The sequence below is a fragment of the Gymnoscopelus microlampas genome (genome assembly GCF_963454915.1).
Source record: "Gymnoscopelus microlampas genome assembly, chromosome: 19".
In the NCBI taxonomy this organism is placed as follows: Eukaryota; Metazoa; Chordata; class Actinopteri; order Myctophiformes; family Myctophidae; genus Gymnoscopelus; species Gymnoscopelus microlampas.
This window is the reverse complement of record NC_139956.1, coordinates 44,609,561-44,621,009: the sequence shown is the minus strand read 5'-3', so window position 1 is coordinate 44,621,009 and position 11,449 is coordinate 44,609,561. Positions and strand designations below refer to the sequence as shown.

The following is an 11,449-nucleotide window of genomic DNA, read 5'->3' as shown; positions in this document are numbered from 1 at the left end:
GAAATGCAGGTGTCATAGCAGCAAAAGCTTCACCACAAATGTACAGACAGTGGAAACAGTACTCAGATATTTTACAGTAAAAGTATCAATACTGCAATATCAAAATACTCCCGTTACAAGTAAAAGTCCGGAATGCAAAATGTACTTAAGTAAAAGTACACTAGTATTGGTATGAAAATGTACTTAAAGTACCAAAAGTAAAAGTACTAAAATGTTTTAAAATAGCAGAAGCGACGCGTTGTGAGCTTGTAGATCGGCTATTTTCAAATAGCCTAGGTATAAAAATGGGGCTTAAGTTGTTAATGTATGTTTTATAATGTAATAATTGATAATTGCTAAGTAACTAGTAGTAACTAAAGTTTTCAAATAATTGTAGAGGAGTAATATCTGCCTCTGAGATGTAGTGAAGCAGAAGTAAAAGTACGGTAAATTGGAAATACTCCAGTAAAGTAAAAAATACCTCAAAATTGTACTTGAGTACATGTACTTAGTTACTTTACACCACTGTTAGATACCATGTTGTTTGGACAGATGCTAGGTTCATTGTCTACCTGGCATCCTATAGTTGATTTGATCTACTACATTGCTGTTTTTGCACTGTTGCATAAGACTTATGTAGCCTACCCTGTAATTTGTTAATTAAAAAAAAAAATGTTAATAGGCTCTGCACAGCAGCCATATTGGAAATAAATTGGGCCTCTTCTTACTTCCTTAACAGGTGTTACCAATAATACTAATTAAGGCTCTGTTCCATTCTGGTCTCAAAGTGTGGTCCAGGGTTCCTTGAGGGGGTTCCAAATGGCACCTTACGGGTGTGTAACTCTGAGAGTGTACAAATGGAACCAAATGGAACCGTAAGGGTCCATTTGGTTCCTTTTGTACACTCTCAGAGTTATGGGAGTCCTTGAAATTAAAAAGTTTGAGAACCACTGTGCTACACTAAATGGAACAGAGTCTTCATTAGTATCATTGGTAACACCTGTGAAGGCCCAATATCCTTCCAATATAGCTGCTGTGCATATAGACTATTGCAAAACACAGGAGAGACACGTGTAAGAGTGTACTCATGACACAAATAGCAGTTTAAATTAAATTAATGAATGGATTGTGAGAAATTCTTAACGTGTAAGGACCTTTAGAGTAGACTTAAGAAGCAAACCAAGAAAGATTAAAAAAATAAATAAATGATATGACATGATGACAATAGAATATCCTACTGAGCTGCTGGCCCTAGATATGATATCTGAACTGGATCTCTGAATGAGAGAACATACTGTACGTACCACCGTACAGTCTTATCTATAAATGTACAGTGAAAATATCAATTAATATACATCTATTGTCGTGCATCTTTCACCATCGAGTGAATGAATGTGTGCGTTCTGTCAACACTTGTGATGAATGTACTGCTTCAAGAAAAAGATTATGAACGATTATATGTACAGACTAAATAAATATAAGTGTGTCAACAGTGACTAAGAATGAATATACAGTATATATACGGTCTGTCAACACGACAAACCTTCAACAGTGAGTGTCTGGGTGAGTTCTATGAGAGAGCATATGTACAGCATATCAGCAGTTATCCATAATCACTTAAACGATATATACTTTGTTGACAGGGTCTACCCATGGTCCTCTCCTTTTTTCTCTCTGCTTGAAAGTGTACTTGCCGAAAATGGCCAGTCTACAAGCTCACAACGTGTCGCGAGTTTGTAGATCAGCTATGCTACATGCTATGCTAATGCAACATACATCCTAGTCCACTCCGTTCCATAGTCAACAGTAAAACGTCAGTAATAGACAGTGCGGGTCTTAAAGCTCTTATAAAATAGCAGATCTACAAGCTCACAACGCCGTGGGCTTGTAGATCAGCTATTTTCGGCAAAGAGGTTTGGTGTAGGGGGGGAAAACATGGTAGCAGACCAAGTACACGTTTTCTAGGTATTGAGGGTTTAAGTGGTTAATTGAAATAGACATTAAAGGGATAGTTCACCCCCAAAATGACTTTTTTTCCTATCAATTAGTAACCACATGGAGACTTGAATTTGTGGATATTTTTTTGTTTATGTCTCATTCTTAAGACAATAATTTGATGACCAGCAAACAGTTACGGTAGGAAACACAAAGAGTCTCTTTTGTGTCTCCTACCGGAACCGCTGCCTACCGGTCCGCTGGTCATCAAAATTATTGGCTTAGGAATGCGACAAAAACTAAAAACTATCCATGAATTCAAGTCTCCCTGGGCCTGGGGTGACTAATCGATAGGAAAAAAGTATTTTTTGGGGGGGGTGAACTATCCCTTTAACATGAATCCAACACAAAGCTAGTCTATGAAGCTATCTATGAAATCTATGAAAAAATGTAATCTGCATCACAAATGTATACAATATGTAGTGTGTGTGTGGGGGGCGGCTGATTTGTCTCTCTCTCAGCTAAGGGGTCCTTGGTTTGAAAAAACCCTGCCATACAGTGTCCTTAAAACAAAAAGAAAAAAAAGATAACAAAACCTAACCTTGGTTTAATGGGAACCACTGTTATAGAGCAGTGGTTCTCAACCTTTTCAGGTCGTGACCCCCCAAAATAATCATATTATTTGAACTGGGGACCTCCCACACTGATAAGCACTTAGAATGTTGGAAATGAGGCATTCCATTTAGTTTGACTCGGTTCAGACACATATTTTCAAAATGTTTACCTTTTTCTTATATTATTTGACAAGTTGGCCAATGTTTGACTAGTTTGTATAGTATAGTTTATTGATTACTTTTGATGCAGTAATGGTCTTTTTTATTTTCTTTCATTTTACATTTTTTTAGGTACTAAAAAGTCCTTAAATTATCACTTCACTATCATCTGGGAAACCCCCCCAAAATCACGTGGGGACCCCCCTGGGGGGTCCCGACCCACACGTTGAGAACCAGTGCTATAGAGTAGTGTTGTTGGCAGCAGCAGCGTATATGGAAAGCAGTTGAAACGCCGTTGCTCTTTGCACTGAGCTAACTCTTATCTGGCTTTGCCATGGTAGTGTGTTTAAAAAAAAGAGAAAAGAAAGAAAAAAAAAATCAATGGCCTCCGAGGTTTCCAGTGTGCTTTCCCCCCCTCCAGGAGAGGTCAAGAGGTCAGAAGGGTTTGTTTGACGTTTGGCTAAAATCACCTTGTAAAAAGAAAGAAAAAAGAAAACAAAGTGTTAATGCTTTACATGAGGAAATGGGTGGGGATGTGTTGAAAATCATGTTTTACGACTTTGTTGGGTGGAAGTGCATCAGAGTTAAGATAGAAAGGGAGGTGGAGATAACGGAGGTGGACTATCCTACATTATGACTCCGCCTCTCCATCCCTTTTGAAAAAAACACTAGATATTTAAGCACAGCCCCCCATACTATTCACCTCACACCAAGCTCTCGAAAAGCACCAAACGGGAATACCTTTGAAACAACCCACAAGACACGGATTCTACTTAGAGCACCTGCGTGAAAAAATATTCGATCCATCACCCTGTGTACTTGATCACACACACACAACCAGGCTTCATCATGTGTACGGGAAAGTGCTCCAAGTTCATCGCCGTCGCTCTGTACGTGCTGGCCACGGTGTCGGTCATCTGCAATATCATGCTGTTCTTCCCCGGCTGGGACACCGAATACGCGGGAGATGACTCCGAGGACCACCCCAGGCTCACGCCGGAGGTCAAGTACATGGGAGGCCTTCTGGGCGGAGGAATCATGGTGAGTTGTTCTACCTAGTGGCTGTGTTTTGGTTTAAACCAGTGGTTCTCAAACTTTTTACGTGTCTAGGACCCTCACATGATTATGCATTTGGCCGCGGATCACCATCTGAAAAGATTGTGTGACAAGGACCCGTATACATGATTTTGTGTTTCAAGATTTTCTTTTGAAAATAGCAGATCTACAAGCTCACAGCGCTTCGCTTGGTGACGCGTTGTGAGCTTTTCGTGTCACTTTAGATTTCTTTGGCTATTCAAAAATAGCAGATATACAAGCTCATAGCGTGGCACCGAGTGCCGCGCTATGAGCTTGTAGATCTGCTATTTTTTTTAAATCGTGGAGAAAACTGTTAGGATTTAGAAAACATTTTTAAGAATCGCCTCAGGTCTTAATGGGTTAAACTGATTTTGATGCTATATTACCTACTAATTTCGCTGGGGACCCCCTGGAACCCCCTCTAAGGACCCCTGGAGGGCCCCGGTCCCCACTTTGAGAACCACTGAACTTGAACTCTATATACGTTGTTGACCGGAGCAAAGGTCAGCGGCAGTGGCTCAGAGGCAGAGTGGCCGGATGATGGCAACCGTGAGGTTCCCAGTTCGATCCCGGGCTCCCCCGGAGTTAGTGTCGAAGTGTCCTTGAGCAAGACGCTGAACCCCTAATAGGCTCTATGCACAGCAGCCATATTGGGAATGCATTGGGCGCCTTCCTTACTTCCTTCACAGGTGTTACCAATGATACTAATTAAGCCTCTGTTCCATTTAGTGTGGCATAGTGGTTGTCTTATTTTCAAGGACCCCTATAACTCTCAGAGTTACACACCCACCATAAGGGGCCATTTGGGAACCAAAATGGAGTGTTTCTAGTGAGCCTACATGCACAATATCAGCACCCTGACCAGAATGGAACAGAGCCTTCATTAGTATCATTGGTAACACCTGTGAAGGAAGTAAGGAAGGGGCGTTTTTCCCCTCTATGTTCCCCTTATTGAGTTCTGGGGCCTGGTGCAAGGTTAGTATAGTTAACTATTAAAAAAAAAAACAGATGTGAAAAAATAAGAAACTAGTGTTAATGCGTAACGTAACGTAATCTGAAAAAGAAAAAAAAACTATTGTTTTCACAAAGCTAACTAAAACTATTTAAAATCATAGAGAAAATATCCTTAGTATTTGTCTTTGTCATAATGTCATACAAGTGTAATGGGTGTGAATGTATATTTCTTTAAATGGTGTGATTTTTGGTCGAGTTTTTATTACATACTCATTTGACATTTGACTTAATTATCCCATATTATAATAAGGAACAAAATAACACTGCAACTAATCAAAACGAATAAAACAAATAAACTAGCAAACGTGCTTTAAAAACGAGTTGAAACTTAACTGAAATGGAAAACAAAAAGTCATGATGAAATAAATGTTTTTAAAGAATCATAGTAATACAAAAACCTAATGATAAATGCAGACATACAGTAATGATAACGTTGGCTTGGTGCAGCTCAAAGGCTACAGCGTGGCGCTCACAGTTTCAGGGTTAAGGGTTACATGGCCTGTGTTGCTCAATGGCTACACACACACACACACACACACACACACACACACACACACACACACACAGTAGAACTGGGAGTGTAAATGTCACTCCAAGAATGTACAGGTGGTCCATTTGGTTCCATTTGTACACTCTGGCAGTTGCAAATGGTTAAATTCCAGAATGTATTTTAACCCATTCAGACCGGGAAAGAATCTGTGTAATTTTTGGATTTCTTTGGCTATTAAATTAAATAGCAGATATACAAGCTCATAGCGCGCCACAAATAACATCTTTGAATATATATATATATTTTTAAGCGAATATTTGCAACTCAAATCTTTGCTTCTGGGGGATTCTACAAATGTCTTCTAAAAAAACAGTTTAAAAATAAAAAGTATGTTGCTATAATAAGTGGTTCTCAAACTTTTTCATGTCAAGGACCCCCAAAATGATATGTATTTGGGCGCGGACCCCCAATATCACAATATTTTGTTCCAGGGAACCCCCCAGAAGCAAAGATTTTAGTTCAAAATGTTCACTTTAACAATATACAGTGTACTGTATATTCAAAGATTTTCACACATTTTCACACATTTTCAAAAATAGCAGATCTACAAGCTCATAACGTGGAACTCGGTGGTAAAAGCTAAGTCTCTCGTGCGGAGGACCAGGGTTCAAATCCTGGGTAGTGGGTAGGACATGAGATTTACAGATTGCAGATGTTCACACAGCTAAATTAACGGTGTAGCCTACACACTGTGTGCTGTATTGTAATCTGGACCAGTGGGTCTTCTTATCAAGGACCCCCAAATTAATTAGTATTTGGCCGCGGACCACCGGACCTAAACACATTTTGCGTCGGGGACCCACAGATAAGATTTGCGTTGTTAAAATGTTTTAAAAATGTCCCACATTTTTTCAAACATTTTCAAGTTTTTTTTTAAATAGCAGATCTACAGTCGGGGTTAAAATGTAACAGTAAAACTGTACATTTTTGCTGGGAACGGCAACTTTTCGGGTATTTGTTTTTACTTTCTATTTTTAGCTGTTCATCTTGTGTTGCTTTCCTGTTGGTTTGTATTTAGCATTTTTGCTTAATTGCCAATTGTATTAATATAAGCTGTCATTTCTTTTACTTTTTTATTTGTATTTAGTGCTGCTATATTTCAAAATAGACATGTTTTTCCTTTTTTTCTCGCTGATGCAAAATGATGGTCAGGTTTGTTTTTAGGGTTCAAGTTAGCTTTTACGTGTAAAACCTGTGTTGGAAACTGTTTCAAAAGGCTATACAGATGGAGTTACATATTATATTCTAACTCTCTCTCTCTCTCTCTCTCTCTCTCTCTCTCTCTTTAGATCCTTATTCCTGCCATTCACATTCACCTGACCAGCTCCAGAGATGGGTGCTGTGCCAACCGTTGTGGGGTAGGTGTCAAACGGCCATCAAAGGGGCCTTTGTGACTGACTGGGGACCTCGCACACACCGGTTCACACTGGTTATAGTGTGTGGGGCTGCAACAATCAATTATTTTTTTAATCAAGAGGCGGGTTTCTTTAAATTATTATTTGTATATATTTGTTTTGTATGTCAACGAATAGATTAACCACTTAAGCCCTATGTTATGTCATGCATGAATAGTGAAAATAGCAGATCTACAAGCTCACAACGTGTCACATCGTCAAACGTTGTGAGCTTTTAGAATGGCTATTTTCACTATTTTGAAAGTTTGGGAAGAGTTTCACCTACAGTACAACATGCCCTACAGGGATTGATTATTATGGACACCTCGACAAATGCAGCCACATAAGGGTCCATTTGGACACTCTTGAAGTAACTGTACATGGATAAATTAACACTAAGGTTTAGAGATTTACAAAGTTTTGTTTTGAAACATGTTTTGTTACTTTCTCTAGAGCAAGGGTTCCCAAACTTTTCAGGCCACAACCCCCCAAAATAACCATATTTGAAGTGGGGACCCCCCACCCTGACAAGCAATTGTAGGCATTACATTTAGTTTGACTCGGTTCCACAAATAATATTGTGAAACTATATTTTCACAGTGTTTGCCTCTTTCTTACATAATATTTGACAATTTGGCCAATTTGGTATTAAAAAGGTGTTAATAGTCATTCAATTGTAACTTTAGAAATGTGCAGATACCCTGTATACATGTATACTGTATGTTGGTGTGTTTACTGTTGAGTGAGAAAACAATGTTGCACATTAAGCTAATCATCTGGGGACCCCCCACAATTACAGAAAGTAACTAAGTACATTTACTTAAGTACAATGTTGAGGTATTTGTACTTTACTTGAGTATTTCAAATTTCCAATACTTTTACTTCTACTCCACTACATTTCGGTTTCCAAATATTGCACGTTTACTCTACTACATGTATTTGAAAACTTTAGTTACTAGTTACTTTGTAGATTTGGATTATTATTTAAAAACATACATTAACCACTTCAGCCCTATATACATTTCGACCATTTGAAAATAGCCGATCTACAAGCTCACAATCGCAATCGCAATGCGATGTGTAGCGATGCGACGCATTGTGAGCTTGTAGATCTGCTATTTTCAAAAGATTTTTTATCCATTTGAAAACTTGAAATGGTACATTCTGCATAATGACTACTTTTACTTTTGGTACATTTGTACACAAGTACATTTTGATACCAATACTTTTGTACTTTTACTCAAGTGCATTTTGAATTCCGGACTTGTTACAGAGTATTTCCATAGTGCAGTATTGATGATACTACTAAGTAAAAAAATGTGAGTACTTTTGTTCCATCGCTGTGTTCTGTGCACCCTGCAGATGTTCCTGTCCATCGGCTTCGCTGCAGTGGGCGTGGCGGGCGCTATATACAGCGTGGCCGTGGCGGCCGTGGGCCTGGCCAACGGACCCGTGTGTAACTTCAGCTTTTTCCCAGACGTGCTCCCAGTGTGGGGTCGTCCCTTCGCAAACAAGTAAGACCAGTGGTGTAAAAAAGTACTATATTTTTACCAGCTTGCAAGCAGGCTGGTCTCTGAAGAGACTGAGCACTAGTCAAATGTGTTCGACATGTTTTCGCTCATTGGCTGTGGGGAGCCACTAGCAGTGTTGCCAGAGAGAGAAAAAAGAAAGCAAGCTGGTATACGTGACTGTGTCATGCCTTATTTTACTTAAGTAAAAGTATCAATACTGCAATGTAGAAATACTCGGTCACAAGTAAAAGTCCGGAATTCAAAATTGACTTGAGTAAAAGTGCAAAAGTATTGGTATCAAAAATTTACTTAAAGTACGAAAGTAAAAGTACTCATTATGCAGAATTTCCAATGTTCCAATGTTTGTTACAAAGTTTTCAAATGTATAAAATGTACAAAAATCTTTTGAAAATGGCAGATCTGCAAGCTCACAATGCATCGCGATGCAAGCTTGTAGATCTGCTATTTTCAAATGGCCGAAATGTATATAGGGCTGAAGTGGCTAATGTATGTGTTATACATAATAATCAAAATCTGCAAAGTCTTAACTAAAGTTTTCAAATAAATGGAGTAAAAGTACAATATTTGGATCTGAGATGTAGTGGAGTAGAAGTAAAAGTATTGGAAATTGGAAATAGTCAAGGAAAGTACAAATACCTCAAAATTGTACAAGTAAATGTACTTAGTTACTTTACACTACTGCTAAAATTAGGTACAGTCAGACACTAATGCCAAAAGGATAACGTCCTGGGGACTTGTTGTCATTCATCAACATAGCATAAAAAACGACACGATAAAATGTCATCAACAAATACAAAACATTATGTATAAAGGAGAAAGTGGGAAAACGGTGGCAGAGAATGTCACCTCCTTTCTATGGGAATTTGCATTTTACATTTTTCAGGCCAGTTTTGAAAGAAACCAATGAGTCTTTTAATCATTAACCCATGAAGACCGGGGACGCATCTGTGTCACTTGTTAGATTTCTTTGGCTATTCAAAAATAGCAGATATACAAGCTCATAGCGCGGCACAGAGTGCCGCGCTATGAGCTTGTAGATCTGCTATCATACAAAAACATTGAAAACATTTTTCAATCAAATCTTGTTATTTATTATAATTATGTTGCTATAATATCAGTGGTTCTCAAACTTTCTGTGTCAAGGACCCCCAAAATGATATGTATTTGTCCGCGGACCCGCCCCCATCTCAAAATATGTTTTCCCAGGGACCCCCCAGAATCAAATATTTGAGTAAAAAATGTATATATAGATTACGATTTGCAAACATTTTCACGAAGAAAAAAAAGCAGATCTTGTATATCTGCTATTTTTGAATAGCCAAAGAAATCTGAAAATGACACACAGATGTGTTCCCGGTCTTAACGGGTTAAAGGATACACACTGTATATCTACGTGTGCCCTGGGATCTTTTGGCTATGCCAGTGTGCCTTGGCAGTGGCACCAAAAAGGTTAGGAAACACTGCTTTAATGGATGGGGTCAGGGCATTCCACATTTTGGTGGCAGTAGTAGTAGTAGAATGAGAATTTCCCCATGTTTGTTATTTGGGGATAGTACCAGATCGTTGTCGCTCCCTCTAGTATTGTGGTTACTTTGGACACACAATACACAGTATATGGGCATTTGGGGGCCATGGCCATATGTGTGAACCACTTTCAACCTGCCATCCCTATTTTAGGAGTGTCATTATGTCATTAAGTATTATTTTTCAAAAATGTGCAAAACATTTTTGTCTCATCATCTGCAGGTTCCTTTAGGGGGTTCTAAATTAACCCTTGCAAGTCTGTAACTCTGACAGTACACAAATGGTACTGTCAGAGTTAAGTGTGTGTGTGTGTGTGTGTGTGTGTGTGTGTGTGTGTGTGTGTGTGTGTGTGTGTGTGTGTGTGTGTGTGTGTGTGTGTGTGTGTGTGTGTGTGTGTGTGTGTGTGTGTGTGTGTGTGGGGGTGTGTGTGTGTGTGTGTGTGTGTGTGTGTGTGTGTGTGTGTGTGTGTGTGGGGGGGGGGGGGGTCCTCGAGAACCACTGCCCTAGGACAGTGGTTCTCAACCTTTTCAACCCCCAAAATAATCATATTTGAACTGGGGACCCCCCAAAATACCTATTTTCACATGTTTTACCTCTTTCTTATATTATTTGACAATTTGGCCTATGTCTGACCAGTTTTTATAGTATAGTTTGTTGATTACTTTTGATGCAGTAATGTTTTTATTTATCTATATTTCATTGAATGTTTTTGTTGGGTATTAAAAAGGTCTTTAAAAGTCCTTAAATTGTCACTTTACTGTCTTCTTACTGTCTTCTTCTGTCCCGACCCACAGGTTGAGAACCGCTGCCCTATAGAACAGGATGAACCTATACAGTAACAGCTTTTGTCTGTTGTTTGTCTTTTCCCAGCAACGGAAGCTACCTGGAGAACCCAGACAGTTGGGCCTTTTGTAGGGAACCCGAGAACGTGGTGGAGTTCAACGTGGCTCTCTTCTCCACCCTGCTGGTGACCGGCAGCATTGCGGCCGTGCTCTGCACCATCCAGATGGTCAACGGGCTCTTCGGCTGCATATGCGGCACCTGCGGCAAAGAGGTAGGAGGCCCCCGAACCAGCAGTGGTGGACAGTAACTAAGTAGATTTACTTAAGTACTGTACTTTACTTGAGTATTTCCAACTTCCAATACTTTTATTTCTAATCCACTACATCTCAGAGGCAAATATTGTACTTTTTACCCCACTACAATTATGTGAACACATTAGTTACTAGTTACTTTGTCTTTAATCTCTCGTAAACAAACCTTTAATTCTGCCAGTCTCTAACTTGCATAGCCAGTAGCCATTGTGAAATCAACATTAGAATGTTCAGTCTTTAACTTCACCAACCTGAAAAGGCTGCTCTGTGTGGGATTGTATGCAGCAAACACAATTTTACAGATTTGTTGATCAAATCAACCTAGTAATCGATTTGTGGACACATTTCTATGACCATTAGTCGAGAACGTTCTTTAGTCAAGGACAGCCCTAATCTGGAGAAAGAGATTTATGGGACTGAAATCAGCCAAGCAATGAGTTCCCATCAGGTTCCTGTTCAGAGATAATACAAATCGACCTGTGCCTGTGCGTGTGCGTGTGCGTGTGTGTGTGCGTGAGCGTGTGCATGTGCGTGTGTGACTTCCCCAATATAGTGACTGTACAGATCAATGGAGTGT

General features: G+C 39.4%; 1 protein-coding gene across 1 annotated transcript; it reads left to right on the top strand.

Annotated features, from left to right (window-relative positions):
- Positions 1-3,536: 3,536 nt before the first annotated feature.
- LOC311034538 (transmembrane 4 L6 family member 1-like) lies at positions 3,537-10,868 on the top strand (the record flags this gene model as incomplete). Its single annotated transcript, XM_084042417.1, has 4 exons — positions 3,537-3,728; positions 6,618-6,686; positions 8,085-8,236; positions 10,649-10,868. 4 exons carry the CDS (start codon positions 3,537-3,539, stop codon positions 10,866-10,868), a joined length of 633 nt encoding a protein of 210 aa, XP_083898543.1.
- Between the last annotated feature and the right edge of the window lie 581 nt (positions 10,869-11,449).